At 43.7% G+C, this 23,061-nt stretch overlaps 1 protein-coding gene across 8 annotated transcripts in view; it reads right to left on the reverse strand.

The window, feature by feature from the left end:
* Positions 1–23,061, reverse strand: part of ERBB4 (erb-b2 receptor tyrosine kinase 4) — a 595,041-nt gene that overhangs the window by 569,635 nt on the left and 2,345 nt on the right. For 2 of the 8 annotated variants that reach the window (XM_085584644.1, XM_085584643.1), the window contains exon 1: positions 1–22,599. This exon is cut by the window's left edge. The exons of 5 other annotated variants lie outside the window; for them this stretch is intronic. Coding sequence is in view for 1 of the 3 variants with exons in the window: in XM_085584641.1 (XP_085440767.1) it covers position 21,511 (1 nt within the window). In the remaining 2 variants the exon portion in view is untranslated. Of the gene's footprint in view, positions 22,600–23,061 lie in introns of those variants that run through there. One more of the 8 variants, XM_085584641.1, reaches the window with a different exon arrangement.

Genomic DNA, 23,061 nt, shown 5'->3' on the forward strand with positions numbered 1-23,061 from the left:
ACCTTAAGTCCAGTCAACACTGAAAACATTTCAATTCTGGCAGCTTCAGAAGTAACTGCCAGCACGAATTTAGATCCCTGGATACATTCAGTTGCAGTTTCACTAGAATATAATGAAACCATACACAATCAAATCATTATAAATAAAGGTTTTTTGAGCTCAGTGGAAGACAGTACTGATGGATTCATGATCTGTGCTGCTGTTATAGAGCTAGCAATAATTTTGATGTATTGATTTATTTTTTATTCAAAAAAAACCCAGTAGATTTCTGTAAGGAATGCCTGCTCAGGAACTTCAGCTGAATTGAACAGTGTATGTTGCTGACATTGTTGCTATGCTTTAAGTCAATTAGTAAGACTGGAACCAGATGGCTGAAAACAACCAAAATTAAACAGTACATTGTGTTTATTGTTAGGATTATTATTCAGGCCATAATTGATTTTAACAGATTATTCATCATTAAGATTACAATGATATGCAAGAAAATTACGAAGTTAAGAAAAACATGATTTTTCATTTGCATATTCCCCCACTCTGTTCAAAACTTTTCTTAGATATATTAACTAAAGAGTTAAAAAAAAAAAAAATCCACCTACCTAAAAAGAAACCCATTTAATCAACCAGACCTACCTATTTTGGGGCATGACCAGAGACTGTGGAAAGAGGTCAGCAATAGGAAGTTTTCCAAAGCTGATTTTTGCATTGCTGCTCACCTGAGCTGCTGGGAGCCTCTCCCAAGGTAGGAAGCATGCTCAACTATTACAAGACTGCTTGGATCCCATAATTTTTTTCAATAAAGCCCCTTTGAAAAGGACACCTTGAAGTCCTACCTAATGAGAAAACACAGAATGTGCAGGATTCACAGTGAATAATAACAGAGAAATCAACTGGAAGAGGCATCCTGAACCTCATTGTTAAACAGTGGCAAGCACATTGCTGCAGCAAAGACCACAGTTTGGCAGGGAATAATCAGTTGTTTACACCATGGATACCAACATACCAGATATGGATATGGATACCACCATGGATGTCAACATATCTGGCTCCATCCTTCACCACCTGAGATGGATCCCTCTAATGAGTTTTCCTACAGCACTCTACTTGCACTATTTTATTTTTTTTAGTTACTCACTCATACAAACCACCATGTCATGATAAAGATGGTTGAATGCTTCCAACCATGAGAGATCCACCACTCAGGAAAAGGTTCTGAACCTTTGAAAGCATAAATCCAAGTGCCAGTTGCTGGAGATCAGTGATATATTAGGACTGAGAAAAAAGTAAGTAGTCCTATCAAAGCTTACCCTTCAGGGGAAGAGCACAGAGAAAATTCAACTATCTACAACAGCCTCATGTAAACAAAAGCCCTACTCCTCTGATGCTGGGAATATTAAGCTAAAGAAAATAATCTGTGCAAAACAGGTCTCTTCCTCTGTCACAAATTTTAAGTTCGTAACTGAAGTCAAGCAACAACAAGAATTCAAGCTGTGTGCACCCAACCTCTTAAGCTTCTAACTTACTATATACACAATATGTTATCTGAAGATTTATCTTTATGTCCTACAGCCTTTGGGGGGCAGTTAGGTTTAGCTAACCCCCAAAATGCTGTCTGCCACACTGCAGCTGCACTTCAGCTTCAAAACACAGTCCCTTTGCTACAAAACCTGAGTGCTTTGGCACACTATAACGTTTGCACTTGGGCAACCCGTAGGTTTTTCAAAAGCACCAATTTTCTCCCTTCTATTCATACAGACAAATCAGCATTTCATCCCACTAAGCCATGGTATTCCCAATGCTTTTGGCAGCTGCTAGGCTGGGTTTTGAAAACTTCCTCTTAGAGGAAAAAAATGACATTAGTAATATGCATAAAGCGTCCTCTAAAGTGGACCAAATATGAGGCACCATTAAGAAAAAGGGCACCAGACAAGAAAAGCATCATCCTTGCTCACCCTGCTCCTCGCCATTAAGCTTTGGACAGAACAGTGAGGAATGGAGGGAAGGAGCAGACTGGCTAATCAACAAGTACATCATGCAGATACCCATTAAGACCATATTACATTTTCCAAAATCCATATACTTCCTATGTTACTTCATCTCCCCCCACACCTACCTCCTCACTGCCCTCAACTTCTAATAGCAGTAATGACCTTGGCACATGGCATTTTCCTACAATTATTAGTTGGCTGGTGTTAATGGCCCTTGGCTACACCTTGGGCCATCAACTCCTCCCAGACAGTCATTAATCCCAAGGAAATACCCTGCACCTCAATCGTTATTACTTAATTACCTCCACACATTATCTGCAGAGCTGTGACACCACACCAAAGGATTGACTGCAGAGTTATGACTGAGAAAAAACTTTCAAGTTAAAAGACTGAAGATACTGCAATAAAACCCAATTAAAGGCATTTTAACACGCTAATGAATAAAAGGTAATTATTTGGGGCCTGAATCAGCTACTCAAGTAACCAAAACAACTGCTTTTGAGTAAGTTGAGAGTTCTGAGTGGCTCCCCATTTACAATATAAAGCCAAACAAAGCTCAAACCCAGCACTTTGCTGCACTTCAGCAACAAAGTGCTGCCTTTTAATAGGCCATAAACTGCACCAAGTAGCAGGTTTTGCTCATCTGAGGAAGACTTCAAAGAAGGTGCACACTCAAGAGCTGCACACATCAACAAATGGAGAATCTGTGACATTTGCAACATCCTGTCAATTAGGGCTGCCCCAGGCAGTGCTGCATCCTCCTACACAAGTGGTGTGTGCTGCTAGAGCTCCTCCTTCCATTTTGTTGCTCCTCTCACATATTCCTGCCATCTTCAGGGCAGGTGTTTTTCCCAGATTAGACACCCTCTGCAGAGCCAAATATGATTAACTGTGTTCTTACATTATCAGAGTCACCCAAAGTGAAGACAGAACTCATATTTCATGATGCTGTATTAATGTCTCCATCCCAAAAGACACCAAACTTCATCACTGGCTAATTCAAGCCCAAAGCCTCTTTCATCTCCTTTCCTGGTCCTTGAGGACAATGAGGAAACAGGTTTGGGTAGCAGCAGAGCAGAGGGAAGATGAATGGTCTCGTCAAAATAAAATACAATAAAAGCCTGATCCACAGAGGAAAATAAGCTTGAGGAAACAATTCAGATTAAGAGGAGACCTGATGATTTAAACACGAGACTCAAAGGGAAAATGAGATATTCATAATTATGAGAGAAGTATCTTTTCATTGCCTGGACTGTTATTACCTGGGATAGGAAACAAGATGAAAATCAGAGACTTCATAAATGGGTCAGCACCACGTGTTGCTGCTCCTTGGCATTAAACAAACATCTGCCCTCACCTGCACCAGCACGGGGAGACAGCAGGCTCCTGCAGGTTGCTCAGGGGCTGCCTTTCCTCCTGGCTTGTCTCCTTCAACCAGCAAACTCTGTTGAGCTAAAAATAAGCATACAGCCTGCAGACAGCATCTTCCAGACCTCACCTTTCCTCCCATGTGCTACAGCCACCTATGTGCCACAACCTGCCAAAGAGGCATTTCAAAGCTATTTATCAATGCTCACAGTAGCAGAAAAAAATACTTGTGCATCATGCTGCCCCTGTTGTACACCTCCTCCTCTTTCCCATCATGTGGCTTTTCAGTTTTGTGTTTGGTTTTATGGGTTTTTCCCAATAAGAATTTGCTCATGCCACTGAGTTCTCTGCTTTTTCCCCTAGGCTGGCTACCGACCTGCCCTAATAGGTGCATAATTAAAAGGAAAACCACTCCAGGTAACTGGCAAGCTCTCCTAATTGAAAACCAGGGAGGTAATAATTTGGCCCTGGGAAAAGCCCAACTCATATGCCATAATATAGACCACCATCTGTTTGCTAAATTAGCAGCAGTGAAATACCAGCATAGAAATGACTGACACCAATTAGATTTTAAGGAGTTTGCCTTTACACAGAAGACACTTCACCACCTCACTGAAGCTCTCCCTGCAATGAGAGGCAATTTCTGTTTGAAAGGGATAAGACTGAGATGCAGCCAAACTTTCCTCAGCATAAAACCAGTAGCTTACTGGTGATGGTTTTCCCCAGCATATTCAATTTAATGGAACCAGCACCAGTTCTCATTGCCTCAAGAAAGCACTCATCCTTCCTGCAGGGGCACTCAGATCCTCCTCTCCAGGAAGATGTTCAGCTTCACATATGACAAATGCAGCCCCATACCTAGGGTAGCTTCTTAATTCACTGTGATTAGCCAAATTTTGGTGGAGAAAGGAACTGTCACAAGCTCTGCCTGGCTCACCTAGGACAGGGACAGAAATACCATCCCTGCTTTATGTCAGATCAGAAGGCTGCATCAGGGCTGCATCACCTGCTTCCTTTGGCAATTCCCACTCAAGCCAAATCCTCCCCATCTGGGGTAGAAACTTGGCCACTTCAGCAGCAACCTGTCAGCCCCACCACCTCACACCTCTGGAAGCAAACACACACAAGGAGCATCTGAAGTCAGGAAAACCTTGGGCACGCACATCACACTGCCAAGCAGAAAACTGCAGCAAACACTGCTCAGCACGACACGGAGATAACACAGCAGCTCAGCTCCTCAGCCCCATCTTCATGAGACTTGTACAACCATCATGGCAACCGTTTCCCTAATGCTCCCACTTGAAATTAAAATCTAGGTGCCACTGTGCACAGCCACATGGGGGACAAAAAACAGTCCCTGCATCCAAAACAATCTTTCCATAAGAAGAAAACAGAGAAAGGAATGAAAACCAAGGCAGGGAAGAAGTGGCTGGCACAGGGCTATGCCAGTAAACCCTAGGACCAGCTTAGAGCATCACTGCAAAGCTCTCTTCAGCTGCCCTGTCCAGAGCCACAGTAAGAAAAAAAGCTGAGGAGTGGGGCCCTTCTTCCTCTCCAACCTGCACGCACCCAGTAGAAAGCACATCACAGTAAATTAAAACTAGGATGCTACTCAAGCAAGGAATCTAATTTCACTAACTAAAATTGTTACAATGGCTGTGAAGCAAAACAACATTAAAGCATGCAATATACTTGCCATTTACAACTTCCCACTGTATAGAGAAGGCTTTTTTTCCCCAGCATTGCTTATTTACCTAGGGGTAAGGAAAACCTATAAATATCCTTATATTTCTCCTCGATTTGGATTTTTCCAGTGCAATCACAGCTTCTGTGGCACACCCTGTGCAGATGGCTCAGGCTCAATAGCATAAAACATCCAAAACCCAGACCCCATCACTTCCCCTGCCAATACACAGCACTGGGTGTTGCATAGGTGCACACACACGCTGTACAGTGACTGCAGAGATGTCCTGCATGCAGAGCAGGACGCAGGAAATTGCAAACACATTGTGCTGTGCATTTTCTAAACCCAGGCAAAGCTGTGCTGCTGAAGCAGCAATCAGAGGGGCTCCTCTGCATGACCAAAGCTCCTATTTGCACTCATCAGTGAACTGCAAGAGGTCCTAATACTGTCTGTAGCCCTGCTAGCCCATACATCTTCAACCTTACATGGCCTTTGAACTCACAGCAAGTGCACTTTTTGGAACTTAGAGTCACATTTTAATTCTTCACTTTGACACATGATAATGTTAGCAATTAGTACTGTGAGCAAACTGCTTTCCTCTCTCTTTGATGTTTGTTATTTTTACACTGATTGTTTTGCTAAGAGAGGAATTTCAATTTCACATTATTCTTCAGGGACAATGGAGAAATACTTATGTAAAACAAAAATATTCTAAAAAATCATCCACAAAGCCTAATATGATACTGAGAGCTATATCTGAAAGCCTTTGCATCACATATTACCATTACAAGGGTCACTTAACCATCTCAAACATTCACTTCCCCACCCACCCCTTTTGCAAGAGATCTATTTTTAATTTTGCTTAAGCATCAGAACAAGTAATGGGGAAAAGTTTGAGGAGAGGCTGTACGAAGTTCCTGAGGCGAGAGCTCATTAGTGACTCACCACAATAATTAACAGTTAAGCTGACCCTGTCAGGAGTCAAAATGTATTTTTGTCACGGAACTGGAGCGCATCTCCAGAAACCCCATCACAGCACACACACACACAGGTGGCACCCTCAAAAAACACAACTAACCATTAGGGAACTTTATTCGTGATAAGACATAAGTACACAACAACAAATAACGAAAATAATATCTGTGTGATGCCTTGATCTATTTCCCTCAGATATTTTTCAGGTGTCAGCTGTAATAAATGAAGCATTTACTGGGTGCAGACGACACTTTAAACAAATCAGCACAAGTCCCTAAAGGAAACAAGCAGCAGCATATTCGGTAGTATTTCATCATTTCGGAGCTGGCAGAACGAAGCTGACAAGTACACAAGATAAATACTTTGTTCTGTCACGCTGTGTCATGTTGGAGAAAACATAAAGTGTTATATGACCTTTGGAGGCGCAGCCCATGGAAACCTTCCTTCTCGCTTCCACACCACCACTGTTTGCAGCGGGGAAAAGAGAAGATAAAATAGAAACATCCCTCCGAGGGGCTGCCTCGCAGCACCTGGAACTCAAGGGATTTCGAGCCAGCTTCTTGGCAGAGGTTATTTTGCCAAAGCAAAGAGTGAAGAACTGTTGGAGCAGGAAGCAGCACCACTGCACCTCCCGCGGCTCCACAAAAACAATAGTAAGGCACTCCTCACAGAGGGAAAAGAAAGTAGATGGTGCAAGTTAATTAAAATTGATCACTATTTTCCACCAACACAAAACGCATTCAGTTTGTTTTCTTCTGCACAAAAAAAAAAAAAATACAACCTTTTGCTGAAACTGAGCTGAACAAAATCCACTTCTGCTGCTCTCGGTGGAGGAGCACGGCTGTGACACAGCAACTCAACCCAAGGGTGATGCATTCTGCTCAAAACCAACTTTATTTAGCCAGACAAAACCATGCTGGGACATTACTGCTTCAGCAGGATGCAATGGACCATGGCATGCCTCAGCACTACCACCAGTTCAACCTAACCTGCACATCCACACAGATCTGTACGCAGAGCGAAGCGTGAGATCCGTGATGATGCAGTGAAGCCTGAGCCCTGCACAGATACCCACAGAGGCTCTCAGTAACTTTACACTCATTCTAGCCAGGTTGAAATTCCACTTTTTAGAAATGTTTTATTTTATTTTTCTTGTTGTTCCAGAAACATCCCCCAGACTCCAAGTTCTAAGGCAGGTAGGGCGAGCAGTGGTGAGAAACACAAACATGATATCTTCATCAAATTTTCACATGGCAAATTTTTACACACTTGCAGCCTCACTGCAAGTATTTTGTGACCAGGGAAAGGAGAACACTGAAGTGATTTGGGTAGGTGAGCGAGTATTAATAAACACCTTTGAATTCTGGAGCATGGTGAAATAGGTGTTTTTAAGCAATAAAAACAAAGCCTGACAAACTATACTGTCCTCCTATCACACCTTATGAAAATGTGCCTGTTGTCCTCCCACCACTGTATCGCACAGACATTAGGACAGTGATTTTTTTTATTTCAAGAATTCCTATTCTGAAAGTGCAAGAAAATTAAACCAATAAAATAAATATGGCTGCAAAGCCATAAAATACAAGCTAGAAAACTCAGAGCCATGTTTAACACAGAAAACTGGTTTTAGGTATTTTGTGTTAAAACCAAGAATCAAATATAGATTTTTATTTAAAATTAATCACTGTGTGTTCTCAAATAACAGTTACAAGTAACCACAGAAATTGTACAAGTCACAAGTGTGACAATGTTTGACATATTTCCCCTCCCCTTTCTCCCATGAAAGACAGCAAGCAACAGACCATCCTCATTATTTACATTGTCACTTTTATGTAACAACCCACAGTTACAGAATCTCCAAAATAAATTACATTTATTTACATCAACTTCCTGGCTTTCATGCTGTATCTAATTACTGTGAAAGAGACGAACAGATAATTAAGCTATTTGCAGCTAAAGCAGACTGTGGAATTACCAGTGTAAAAAGATAGGTAGTGGAAAGCTGGCTCTCTGGTATACATAGTAAAAAGCAATAACACTAAAAGTGGATAAGGTAAAAGCACATCTGTAATTATTAACAATATGCCTAACATTTTAGTGTCACATTATTATGAATTAATTTGGCATTCATTAGGGTTGCTCTGATCATAATGAATCCATATGCCAATTGCTTTGCTTTCAGATAAGACTCCCATGGTTCCATCATAACCAGTAATTAAATGTCAATTAACAAAAGCTTTACAATGAAACACTGGAAAGAATAGTTAGATAACAAAACAAAGTGGCTTGACCTCCTAAAAGCACTATATCAAAAAAAACCAAACACAGGCAGACAACCTCTCCTATTCACTTTTCACCAAGTTCCTTCAGAAACTGGATTTTGGATGGCTGTAAAACAGGTTTTATCTGTCTAAGTGCTCCAAATCCTGGCACTTCTGGGCCAAGTTCAACTGCTCAACCTGACACTGAAGTTACCACAGGTCCAACTAGGCAGAAAGGAAGAGATACCCAGAGAGGCTGCCCAGCCATGAAGCCAAGAACAGAGAAACAATCATCTTCACAGCCAGGGAGTTCAGCACAACATGGGCAACTTCTTCCCAGGCCCTCTGGTGAGACAGCAATGACCACCTCCTCATCCCAACCTAAACCTGGTCACAGAGAGGGGCAGGCAGCATCATGCCAGCAGTACACATGTGTATTGATCCATTAACCATCAACTACAACTGGGTGGCACTCAATGTTTTAGAAGAAAAATACTCAGCAGAAAGAAATGAGAGGCAATCCAAGTGACAATTTATTGTAAGCATCCATTAACTAATGCTGAAATATAACAAAATACTTCCCAAAGTACACAGGGTATCTGCAGGAATACTGAATGGCTTAATTATTTTTACTGCTTATACACTGAATATCAAATTAATTTATAATAAAGAAACAGCTGCAAGAAAACTTTGTCCCACAAAGAAACAGAAGCATCACAACTGCTTTTACTGCACATCTTCCCATTCCCTGGATCTTGGAAAGTACAGAAGGAAAGGGTTAAGTGTCCCACTCTTCACATTGAGGCTTAAATACAAAACAAGCTCTTTTCCTCCCTGCATTTCTGTCCCAAAGCCTCTCTGGTGCAGTGCCACCAGCATGTCTTCTACCCTGCTTCCCCACTTTTCACCAGACACCCTGTGTTGCTGCTGCCCCCACTGAAGTTTGGGATGGTGCCAACTCCTGTCCAGAGAGCATCTCTGCTCCTTGCCGGTGGGAAATGATGTGGCTGGTCAGCCCATACAAAATCCCAGCTGGAGGTTTTGTGTGGTTTTTGGGGCATGGCACCTCCACATGAACAAGATGTACTTCACCAAAGCATGCAGCCCCCAATGGAATGCACATGTGTTTCTTCTGACAAGCCCACAGGGACCAGACCCCTTCCCAAAAGTGGGAAGTGAGTTTTTCCTGCTACAAGACCTGCATTTTCTTACCATGAGGAGCCTTGACCAGGCACACTGCTGGAGGAGATAACTGAGTGCAATTTCACCAACACCTCCCCTGCTCAGCAAGGGGCAGGGCCAATAACTGTATTTACTGCAGGATGACCCCAGCAGATGATGATGTTGGGCAAGTGAGGCTTGCCTGAAAGGACTCCTAAAAAAACACCAAACAAAACAAACAAACAACACCATAAAAAAACCTTAACTGTAACCAAACAAAACTGGTTTGGGTACTCTCTTTCCCCTGTTGCCCTCTTCCTGCTGCATCCTTCCACCTTCCTCACCTTGCCATGGGAAACCACACTTCTGCAGGCAAGAGCTCTTCTCCCATGTCTCCAGTGCAGGCCTGTGAAGCCCCATAGACACAGCAGCCAACACAGCTGGACACACAGACACACTGAAAGGAACACCAGCACTGTGCTCAGCAGCAGCCTGACACAAACAGTGTGCCAGCTGCCATTCCCCTCTCCCAGGCAAAGCAAAGGAGGGCTTTAGCCATCCCAACCTGCTGGATCCCACAGCAGAACCAGGCTACCACAGTGGGATGAGCAGCTCCCATGAAAAGCTACCAGGAGAGGGGATGGGGAGTGCTGGATCCAGACCCAGAGCACCCCAAAGCCAGTGGAGCTTGCTGTTCCAAATCTCCAGAAACTTTCTGGCATAATAAAAGTAGGGTTTTTTTGGTAGATGTTTTAGAAACTTCAAAAATCAAACACCCCAATGAGAAAGCAGTAACAAAAACCATGTAGAGATTTAACAGCAAGTGGTACAAACAGAAAGATGTACAAAAGTACATTTCCTTAAGTCTGCTTTCAACCAGTACTCTTAAAGGCCTTTTACATCCCCCTTCTATTTAGCATATATTATTTGCAAGAAAACCTCCAAATTAGCATAACATCACCATAAATTCTGACAAATCCAGGAGACGAAAAAATAACCAGTTGCAGAGAGTTGGCCTGACTATACCGCACCTCACTCTTGTGTAAGTCCTTCCTCCTTCCCTCCCCACCCTCTGTCAAAATACTTCAGCCTTCCAAACCACTGTCTTCTGGCAGATAAGAGCTTGGCTAACTACACTTCCAGGCAGCAGGAGGAAGACACAGGCTGCACTCTGGGCTGCACAGTCTGCAGTAACACAGGCAATGCGACCACAAAACTTCGGTGTCTCACCGGTAGACTGCTTCCTGCTAGTACCAGAGCAACTGCAAGTCAAGGTCAATTATTTTCTTTAAGTCCCTTCTTTCTCACTTTTTGTTTTTCTTCTTTCCCGTGGCATGGGAAGAGAGCTTAGCTGTTTCTGCATGGATGCAAAGTGAATGAGGCTGTCGCTTCTCATTGCAGTGCTATTTATTACAGGTCGCTGACATAATACAGCTTTCCCCTATGCTAAAAAAAAAAAAAAAAAAAGCAGGCAGGACTTCTTGAACATTTCTCACTCACTTCTTTGAAGAGAATATATGAAGAAGTTTAATTTATTGATATAGTGATCTTGTGATCTTACAATGGAGATGCATCTGCTTGTTTTCAGAAGCTTCCAGCTGAAAAAGTCAAGTTTCCTTATCAGTAGGAGGTTTAAAGAATCCACACACACAACAGAAGAAGAGAAGAACATGTCAGGAAAAGAAACTGCAAGATTAAGAAGACACACTGATGAAGAAATTCACTGATATTGAAATCAAAGGTGAGGAGAACAGGGGGAGTATTACAGGTTTGCTCCCACATTAGCTAGATTCACTGTAAGGAGAGAAACAGGGTAATAAGAATTAAGCCCCACATCCCTGGCTGGTGAAAATCTTGCTGCAGCAGAAGACCCATTCCCAAAAGAATGTCTGGTTTAAGAGTTGGTTCTGTCCTCTCATCATCAGCAGTTCCTCCCAATTTAATTCATAGTTTCAGATGAAAAGATTTTATAGATCTCTGTTCTGTCTTGAGATGAGCTTGCCTAGAGCTCCATGCAATAAATTGATGATGAATCAATTTTCCTGCGCTGTGCTTTGTAGTCTGCTTTTTTTCATACAGCTCTGAGAGCTGTGTATAAAATACCTCATTCCTTACTTGTTTTTTAAAGATAGGCTAATGTCTCTAAAGATCAAGAATATCCACAGTCTATTTTTAGGTTGCTCACAGTAAGCCAAAACTGCCCTAATAAAAGCATCTTTTAATTCACCTGCAATATCTTATTACATGTGGAGATTAAGAGATAAACCAGGCTGTACCGGAGGCTGTGGAAGTTGTAGTGGTGACTCAGGAGGAGGCAGAGGGACCCCAACAGGAGTGTAAAAAGGCTTTGGATGCCCACAGTGGGACTGGCTTTCAGCCCCTCTCCAGCCGTGGGGTCAAGCCTGCCCAACCACTGACCCCACAGTGCTTCAGGTCACACAGCTCCAGAACAAGACTGGGAAGGGAGCAGGTCTGGCTGCTCCTGGATAACACAATTTAACCCCTTCATCTGCCTTTTCCCACAGCAGTACCTGTGACAAAGCACAGCAGTTGCTATGGAGCAAGGAGAGCTATTAGCTCCTCTGCACTAATGCAATATAATTAGTATTATAATTTCCACAGCACATTTTGTTATCCCTTCTTATCCTGGAATGCTTTATGGATTTATACTTTTACTCAGAAGGCTGATCATCTCATGAAGCTGAACTGACACCATGGATTAGAAATCCATGGCTTTGGAGAGCATACAGGTCTTCAGAACCATGTTTCCCACAGCAGAAAAGAGAGCAGGTGGTAACCAATGGCCACAAAAACTTTCCCAGCAATATCTAAATGCACTGGGAAGCCCAGCAAGGACTACCCCACATTTAACATCACAGAGCCAGCAGGTCCTGCCCATAAACCCCCTATCCACCTCCCACCTTCCCCAAAGGCTGATGGGTCCTACACAGAAGAATAAAGAAAATGCAATCACTCACACTGGAATTTGAAAAGACTGCCTGTGCATCCCACAAAAAGTCAAAGGATTTTCAATTTATCAAAGCTGCCAGGACAGAGCTCAAAGAGCCTCCTGTGCTCTGACACCACTCCCACTCCCGGCTGCCTCTTTCAAGCACCCCATCAGGGCAATCCTCCACCTGTGTTTTTGGCTGCAGGTCAACTACAAACTGTGCTTTTCTGACACCATCTCCCTCACCCTCTGTGGGTGTGTAACCCTCATCAAAGCTACTGGGAAGGTGTAAGGAAGAGTTTTGCAACCTCTGTTTTATGAGCATGTAAGACATAAAAGATTTTAGTTTTGCATACAGCAACATGCAACTCTCTGTTCTTTCTCCCCATAACCTCCCACAAACATTAGCCAAAATTAATTAAATGCCACGCAGACACAAACAAAATCAAAATATAATGCTAGTAATTTTGGAGTTTTGCCTTGGATCTTTCCACCGTTTTTACAGCATTCATGCTAATGCAGCATGGAAAGGAAAAGCAGCTTGTTAGCTTTTGCTCTCTCTTGCAGCTCAATTGCTGAGGCTACCCAACACACTTGTACTCTTATTTGCTCTCCTTTCTACCGTATCTCAAGCTGTGAAATTAATATGCACAGAGGACATAAACCTCTAGCTCAGGAATAAAAAGTGACCTCAATATGCTCCTGCTTAATCCTTCTTGGGCTCAGCGTGCCATCGCTTTGGGGAGACAGCCCAGCATGAAAGCAAGGTGCCACCTCGCCCTTCAGCACCAGCATCCTCCCCACACGTGCACTGGGGCACTGCTTGTGGAAAATCCCTCCTTGGGAGGGAGCAGCAGCACAGCAGGAGCAGAGCCACCAGGAGCAGCACACTGCATCCACACCTGGACCATCAGCAGCCGATCTGATGTGCAGATAACCACTCCAGCCTGCTGATTCTCAGGGAAAAGCTGCAGGATTTGGCTCACAGGGCCAGCTGAGAAACCGCTTTTGCTCCTCTACCCACCGACACAGCAGCAGTGGGCACTTTGCTCAGCAGAACCCACACAGGCAGTGCCCCACGACACCACTGCCATTGAAGCTGTGAGGAAAAACTGCATTCAAAGCATCTTAAATAAGAGAGATTTAATTTATAATGCCCTCTTGCGCTCCCCTCTCCACTGCCCCAGGTCAGGCCTGAAGGCTTTGTCTAGCCTGTGGTTTCAGCTGTTCAGAGCTTCAAAACTCTGAGGTCCCAGACAACAACAACTGAAGGTTTCTGCCAAATTTAATTTTTCAGGCATGAGAAGGTGCCAGACCAAGCCCTAAAATGTGCACAGTTAGATGATGCCATGGGTGGCAGCAAGGCTCTCTGCTCTATGAGAACAACTTGAACAACAATATTACCTGCATCCTAGTCTGGAGAGAAGAACAAGCACACACCTTTTTCTAAAGGTACAAACAAGTACACCCTCTTCAGAAAAAGCACCAAATTTTGATAAAAAATCACCACCACCTCTGTCTGAAGGATAAAGCCCACACACCTTGAGCCAGCTACACAATTATGCTGGATTTTAAGGAAAAGGAGAATTACTGTTCAAACACATGGAGTGGCAACAGAGACACAAAAAGCCTTGCCCATGTGAGCACCCAAGGGCTGTACCAGAGGAACAAGTCTTTGCACTAACTGCAAAGTGATGACTGTATTTCTACAGATTCTTCAGCTGTTGCTTTGAACTCTTTCATTGAAGTGCTTTGACAGCACACCAGATAAAAAAGGAAAATAAAAAGTAACTCTGAAGTGTATGTGAAAATACACACATAAAAATATACAAATCAAACTATCATCTTTTGCCACTGTGAAAGCATCACATTAAATGTCATCAAAACAGTAAATTCCAGAGCAATTTGCTCATACGTGTGTTAGCAGTTCTTAAGTTTAAGACATGCATGGGTGTAATACACACATTCCCCTCACAATCTTTTCAACAGTTGGCACAGATCTGAAGCACAAAAAAGTGGAGCCCAAGGGCACTGGACTTACTCAGGAGCCTGTTTCTAACACAGGTGAAGACTAAATCACACCAGTCCCATAAAAGGAAGACACCAATGGAAGGGTAAGGTGTGACAACACAGCCATCTCCAGAAAGCCACGTTTTCTACCATGAATATTCCAAGCCCAATCTGCAAAGCAGGTTAATTTTGCATGCAAATGGACAGCTACACATCCAACTGACCATTTGTGCAAGCAATTACATGTGCATTACCTGACTGCATAATTGCGTGGGCCTAATTTTTAAATTGGGTCTTGCATTTCCTGCAGAACACAAATGCTCAATTTAATAAATATATATTGAGTGGTTTTGAAGCCCAGTCATCCAGACCTACTGACCTCTAAACCAAACATTGAAAGATGCTGAAATGGTTATTTACCCAAAAAAGAGCACCATGTAACCTGCGTGTAATGCGTAATGGCCATCAAACTGAGCCACAAGTTTCTCTGCTGAAACTTTAGTCCTTTAAATTGCAACTCAGAGCCAAATATCTATACAAACATGCGAGGTATCTCCATCAGAAGCACCAGGAAGTTACCTATTGTAATTCAGTGAAAGACATCTGGGACTTTCTTGCGATTCAGGATGTATTCTAGGGAGGAAAATCAAAGTACAAACACATTAAAAGAAACCTATTCTTAGCAAGCTGGTCAGCAGCTCATGAGTACAGTTTCTTTAGACAAATCCTGAAGATAAAGGAAAATCCAGCTTTGAATTATGAGGTTTTGCAGGGCTTTCTGCACATGATCCAAGTGGTTGATGTCCCAGGCCTTTGCGTTGCTGACCTCTAGGGAAAGGTTTTTATCTAAATTTAATCATCCTCAACTATTTTCAGTCAATAGTAAGGAGTATTTTTCTTTTATGGAATAATCCTTAATACCATCAATTTTCCTGTGCATGTCAACCCCAAGTCTCTATTTTACATGTCAAGCAAAAGCTCTGTAAGATTAGCTGTCAGAGCCTGTGAGTTTTGGCCAAATATCAATTTTCTGTGCGGATGATGCATTAAATTTAAGATACTTGTTGCTACTGGGGGCAGAGGAACATAGAAATTACCAAGCCATTTCTGACTTACAAATCCATAAGTAATTATATTGCTGGAAACCTAAACTTAGTGGGAAAGAAACTAACTAGAGTGTTAAAAACAAAGACTACCAGTCTGAAGTAGTCACTGCCACCTCACTCAAGAAGAACACCAGCAGGATGACCTGATATCACAGTCCCTGAGCCACAGGCACTTGCAGAGATCCAGGGAAAAGCAACTCCAAGTCCCTCAGGCATTTTCATTATGCAGTTCATCCCCCACAGCTATACCCAAACCACAGAGGCTCTGAGGTGGCCTTTGCTCCTCTCTGCCCTTCCCTGATACTTTGGATAGTTTTCTATATTTATATTTACATATCATTTACACTGACAGTTTTCTTTATTACATCTCCACAAGATCCTAAAGTCCTGTGTTGTGGCATCCAGATACACCCTCCTTAATATTACTAAGCCAGTAAAATGTCATCAAAAAATGATATTGCTGTAGCACCTCATACTGATGTCTCCCAAGTAAAGCTTTATTTTACCCACCAGAATAAGCCTCAGACTGTGCCACCAAATAAACAGGGGGTTTGTTCCAGATATTCCTAGAAAAACAGGCATGCTGCAGTTCATACTAGTTCTCAGAGAATTTATTCAACTGCTGGTTTAAGGAACACACAAGATGAGCTTCGGTGATGTTCTGCAAGAGTCAGCTGGGACCCCAAGAAAGCCTGGCACTTTGGCTCACATCAGCACTACCCAAATTGAGGAGTAACGAGGCAGGTAGCAGTGCATCCCTCCTCCTTGCTGGCATTGCTCCAGTGCTCATCCTTCACCAGCCTGCAGCAGCACTGCCTCATAAAGTACTGAAACACCATCCGTGCCCAAAGGAAACACCAGAATTAAAGCTCAGGACAAACAATGAAAACCTGACACTGGCCCCAAAAAGCAACACAAACAAATCTAAACCTGACAGGGGCTACCCAACACAAGGACCCAGTCACCAGTAAGTCAAAAAGGATGGACACCCAAAAGCCTATGTCAGGAATGTACCAGGAGTTGATGTCATTTCGTCACATCAATGAAAAAATCAGACTAGGGCCAAAAAACCCCAAAAGGAAACAAGTGTCACAGCAATTCTCACAAAGCCTGGAACAATTTGGACACTTCTAACACAGGAAAAGTCCAAGGTACAGAGTGTTGGAGCAGAAGGTTTACACCCACAAGGACAAGATCCATCTGGGACAGAGAGGACCTACAGAAATCACACACGCTCTACAGTCTTTTTTTTGCAAAAGTCACTATTTGCCATGTTTTTTCTCATTTCCATGGGCTTTCAGCAAGAGTGGAGTTATTCAAATCAACAGCAACATCTGGCAAGACTGTTTTCCAGTATCAAAGGACACCTACCCAGTAATTACTGTACTGTAGCATGAGGAATAGCCCACATATTTTAATGCCTTAACCACATGTCGTGGCAGCAATTGGACCAAAGCTATTAAGTCTTAATGAACCCATGTTTCCATCGCCAATTTCACCAGCAATATTTGCAAGACACTGCAAAACCACAATTCAATCAGCCTCTGTATAAAATACTACAAAGGGTTTTAAAAAGATGGCTTAAAAACAATCACTGGAATTTTTCTCCCATTTCTTAAGCTGCATGAGTTTTGACTTTTCTCTGCATACAGAGGAGCTAAAGATTTTTTCTTCTTCTTTTCATGAAGACTGAAAGTCTCACAATCCAAGATATTTGATTTAAATTAACACGAAGAAATTTGCAGCAAATAACACTGTGTGTATCTGTTTGCTATTTTTCCTTCTGTTTTTGGAAGATTAGGAGTCTCTTCCTGTCCCCAGTCTCTGACTACCACAAGAAAGTGAAAGCTTCTCAAATAATCTTTTATTAGCAATTTTATTAACAGTTCAAGCTGAACACCAAAACTCTCGGACAGGAGAAACATTCAGCAGAGACCTGATTTTGTTTCCTTTTTAAGAAGCTGGACCAAGGCAGGGAAAATGTGAAGCATCACTACAGTTGTTGGCTGCTCCAGAAAGAACCCCCCACCTGTGCTGCAGGCACCACATTACTCACACAGCAGCTGCTTGTTATATCGTGATATAATGAAGTTTCACAGCAGCACGTGAAGCAACACAAGAAGCAAACCTAGCCCAGGATTTCAGTGTGTTATGCAGCATGAGGGCAACATAAATGCTGTACAAGTTATCACCACTATTTATAGGCTCTAATAATTCCACATTTTTCTAATATGATCTTCCCAATACACAGCGCAGCCCCAGGTGACACCAGGGCTGCGCAGCTGCGTGAGCTGGCAGCAGTTTAAAACATGTTGCACGAGAGGATCCAAGCATGAATGATTTTAAGAGCAGTTCAAAACTCCAGGAGACAAAGAAATACTCTATGCTGAGAAATCCAGGGAGAAACTCGAAGCGCTGGCACAGAAGTCCTCCTGTGGCTAAAGGAACAGACAAAGGAAGAGAGAAGAGTGGCAATGACTCTGTATTTGTTTTGAAAATTTCCATTTTCTCTTAATGGGCTATTAACTCCCTTGTTCCCATGAGCAAAGCTGGCTCTGAGAGGAACAACTCCCAGCTCCCACCACCAAAGCTCCCGACAGAATGGGGTCCCCACACGCTGCACCGGGCCTGAGTCAGCTCGTGGAAGAAGTGAAAGAGCAGGGATCGAACCTCAATTTTCTAAACCAAATTAGCTGCACACCATTCTGTTTGCATATCGGTTTCTGCTGTTCACAACTTGCTCATTCAGGCAGCAGCCGCTGCCGTACAGAAGGATGGCTTTCAAATCAAACAGCTACACGCATTATTTTTGCCTCCGTCCTACACAGTTCCATGGCTTTTTCCATACACTCCAATGCATATGTCCTCTGAGCATTATTAATAGCTACTGAAGAATATTATCTGCCTACCAATCACTTCAGCTTCCTACTTAATGGCAAGTACATTTTTAGAGCATCAAATATATCAACAGGGACAATGGTTGCTAAATTTGAAGTGAACAACAACTGGAAAACGTTAGCTACTTCACTGGTATTTTTACATGCTTGCAGAAATATCTCTTGAAATAAATGAGCCTCTTTTATCCTTTCAAAGATATAATAAAATAATACTGAATTCTAAATACTGCCACATATCCTCAGCAAACAGCAATTTAAATTTAGATAAATACATTTTTACTGCCAAAGATAATGAGCAAAAATAACTACAATTCAACTTTGCATAGTGGATTGGATGACAAAAAGACCACCTTAAAATGACAGCTGGCTGGCACGCACAGCGCAGCCGATGAGCACTCACCAGAATACGGACAATCCTGGAAAAGGGGTTAAAGCAAAATAATTCTTAGGAACAAATGCTTATCATTGCATCTGGCTGCGACATTAACCTTAAAAGACTACTAAAATATTCCATTAGCATACTAACCACGGTACATAAACTTTTATGTTTAAAATGTTCAATATTTCAACGTAATTTCAATTAATGGAAATTGAACACTGGGATATGTATCAAGTTAAGTGTAATGGTTTTTCTTGCCGTGCGTGCACCAAAGCAGCTCCAACCTGCCCGTACCAGCTCCTGCCACGGGAGCCATGTCCACAGGAGAAAGTCCTCAGCAGCTCACAGGGCTTCAAATGAGCCAAACACCTCCACTAATCTCTTCCCTGCACATTCAGCTCTGCACACCAAGGTTATTTAAGCATATGCTGAAATGCAAAGCATGCAATCACATCTGCAATATCTGCTCAGGGACCTCAGCAAGAGGCAGCAATTGAGAGGTGCCTGCCCCTAGGAGAGGCTTTCTTGGGAAAAACAGGAGCCAAAGAGATGGAAGCACCATTTGGAGAGTCTCAGCAGAGCAGAAAGAGCCAAGCCACAGCTCAAGTCAGTAAGACAGGCACAGGTTTCAGAGTTTTATACAGCATCTCATCACCAGCCTGGGACAAGAGTGTCCTGCCCTTGCAGCAATGCAACAGGGAAGGCTGGGCCACTGTTTCACAGTTTTGGGCTTTTACAACTTTTCCATAACCCAATTTTGTTCAGAAGTTTGTTTCTTACAGCATGCAAGCTTTTTTTATCCAATCCTCCTCTGGCAGGATCCATTCCTTACATGAATCACAATCGGGAGGGGCGAGAAAGAGAGAGGTCAGGTATCACAACTCTCTTTAATAGACATTTATTAGGCAGTTTAGTCAAGCAGCTGCAGGCAGGGTCACATAATGCCTTGCAGTGCCACAGTAGCCTCTGCACATGAATTTAAAGCCCAGCAGCAGCACGTCCCACAGCCCAGCTTCCTCCTCAGTTCCTCTGGGAACACAGCCTAGGAGGGAGACCTGCCTGCCATGGGGTAGCTCCAGCCAGCACTGCTCTGAGCTTGGTGTGGTTCCCAGTGGGATTTTGGAAGATTTCTGCAAGCTCTGTATTTCTGTAAGCTCAACAGCAGCTGGTGATGAGACACAGGAGCATGTCACCATGTGACAAGAGCCCACATTGCACTGCTGACTTATTAGGAGATTAGGGAAGATCAAGCTATAAATGCCCATTCAGCTATTGTACATGTAGCTGCACAGACATTGGGAGAGAAAGGAGCTGAACATGAGTATAATCTTAGAAGTCACTAAAAAGGACTTTACAAGAACACTTATACAATGACTGATCATTTTTTTATAGTTCAAAAAGAACTGTATCTGCTGCAAGTCTGAGGCTTACTTTGCCTTTTATTTACTTGATTTTCCTACCTCCTTTGTCAGAAGCTGGAGTTTATAGGCTTCAGGCATAGAAACAAAAAGCAGTTACCACCATAAAAGAAAAATATTTTTTGATACTCTTTGCAGTATGAATTTCTATTCCTCATATATATTTATATTCTTGGTATTCAGCACAAGCTTATGGTATGACCAGTATGTGCTCCTGCAGTTTGAATTATTGACTTTGCTGCCCAAACATCAGCCAACATCAGACCCTCACGAATCACTGATGCACGAGCAAATATTCATCTGCCCTGGACTTTGCACACCCTTTATACAAAGTGGGAAGAAGGACAAGTTCCCCTGGCAGGCCGGGAAAAAAAGAAAATAAGGAGATATATATAGCAGCAGCTGTTCAAAGACTTCAGGAGGCTTGGCATGTGCCCATATGCCCAGCAGAGGTAGCGGACAGTAGAAATGAGACCATTTATCACGTGGACACACAGCTCATCACAAGGGAGCTGCCACCGAGCACGGCTTAAACTGCTCCTCCAAAACAAGAAGTCGCTAAACAAACATTAACTAAAGTTGCTGAAATGATGAATCTCTCTGGCAGATTGTGTACCCCCATGGGATAATTCAGCTTTGGCTACGTGGGCACACAAAAAATCCACCAGCAGCCTGCACTTGTTTGCAAAAGCAAAACCTTCAAGTCAGTGAAAATCAGAGCCTGTTGCACACCCTGAGGACTTGTCAGCACACAAGTGATTCACAGGAAACAGCCCAGCTGCACTCACCTGCCTTCGCTCCTGCCACAGTAAAAAACAAATCCCAGGAACAAACCCCCTCTCCTTTCCCAGCAAAATTGCCTCAGTGCATTGAGAGTGTGTAGAGCCCACAAGGCAGACCTGGCTTAGCTCTTTCCACGGAGCTGCCGTCACTTAAGAGCATGAATGCCTGGTTGCACAGCACTAAACCCCAACCTACACAGGCAGGACACAAAGTTCAGAAGCTTCCAGGGAACCATCCTATTGCCCCACCACATACTGGCTCACCCTTACTGTCCTAAGGAAATAAGAAAGGGGTTGTTGTCTTGCAAAACACCACAAAAAATAAATAAAACCTATGGGCTACATCATCTTTTTGAGCAAGAATACATACTGCAGAAGGACCATCTGATCTGAGCCCGTGCTGCTGAGTGACTATGTCCTATTTTCTTTCCTAGTTTAACACAACAGTTCCTATACTATTAGGACCAAGCACTTTATTCCCAGCTTGAACTCATTCACCTTCAGCACCCAGTCACTGGTCTGGTATTGACTTACTGTTTATCTTAACAAGTCGTCCACAACAAGTCACCTGAGCTCCTCTGGTTGCTCATATTAAGCACTTCAGTGTTTGGGTCACTCTCCCAGTGCGCTCTTAGACCTCCCCTGTCACACATGCAGGGACACAAGAGGTAGGGACAGGACTCCGGGGACGGCTCATTCCCCACTAGCCACCTAAAAAAGCTGCTCCTCAGCCTGGGAAAGGGGTGTGGAGGAGAGCTGAGCAGGAGGACCAGAGCCTGGGAAATCACAGCCCCGGCTCCGGGCGGTTCGTCCTCATGCCGGGAGCTCCTGGGGGCTGCTGCCACCTAGAGATGCTCACAGAGCCAGGCTGCGGGCTGGCCACTCTGCAAGCCCCACCATCACCGCCCAGGAAAGGCTCAGCTCCCAGCCCAGCAGCTCCCCGGCTCTGGCCAGTGACCCACGGAAAGGTGTTTCTCCAAAAAAGCCTTTGGAAGATGTGCACGCTCTGGATCACAGGCTGCGCTTCCAGATACAGGGCGAGTCAACGTGCTGCGGTTTGCTTAAATTTAATTGAAAAACAAAACAACAAAAAACCCAACCAAACTAAAACCTCCTGAAAACTAGAATAAAACAGTTAATTCCATTAAGGTGTGTGGCTAATGCCCTGCTAGAATACTGAGGGCACATTTCAGAACAACTTGACCTTACGGTCAGGAGAGCAATGCAGCACTTGGGGCTCAGCCAGGAGCACCCACAGGGTGCTGGGCCCTTTGTTGCCATGGACCAAACATGCCTTTCTTTGCTTCCCATCCCACTTCACTGCCGTGCAGGCTCAGGAGAAAGGCTTTCCCCTTCATGAGCTGCTACTGCCAAGTCTCATTTGCTTTACTCATAAGGCATGTATTTCAGGTCCTTATTATTACTGTTTTCATGTTAATTACAAGCACAGCTCCTAGTGCCAAATTCCATACACATAAACATCAATTACCATCTCTTTTTTTAAAAGCGAAGTCACAACTCAGTCACTGGGGCACGCAGCAGTGCCGCTCTCAGCAGGGCAGGTGCAGGCACGGAGCCTGCGTGGTGCAGCCCCGTGCTGGAGCTGCCCCAGGATCCCTGGGGATGCCCCAAGAGCGGCACCAGAACCAGGCTCCTCTGCCCTGCAGCAGCGCTGGCTCACAGTGCTCTCAGGGGACAGGCAGGGACAGCAGCAGGCTGCCCTGCCCACCATGCAGAGATGTCCCTGCAGACACCTGAAGGGCTGTGTGGCACGGGAGGCACAGCCAGGACGTGCTGAGCCCACAGCAGCGCCCGCTCCCCTTTGGTGAGAAGGCCCAGACAGAGCGACAGAGAACCCTCGTGCAAGGGCCAGGTTCTCTGATGGCAGTGACGGGCTGAAACTCCCAGGCAATATTTATCGTGCCTTTGGAAAGGCACTCCAAGCTCAGCCTAATTTTAACCATCAAATAGACATCGTGGCAGAATAAACGGGAGAGGTGCCAAGGAGGGCTGTAGCAAAGGAAAGGAGCTGCATCTCTCTGAAGGCGTGTAGCATGTCCCATCCGACACGGCCCAGAGAGGAGT

Source organism: Lonchura striata, chromosome 7 (genome assembly GCF_050655825.1).
Source record: "Lonchura striata isolate lonStrDom1 chromosome 7, ASM5065582v1, whole genome shotgun sequence".
Taxonomy (NCBI): domain Eukaryota; kingdom Metazoa; phylum Chordata; class Aves; order Passeriformes; family Estrildidae; genus Lonchura; species Lonchura striata.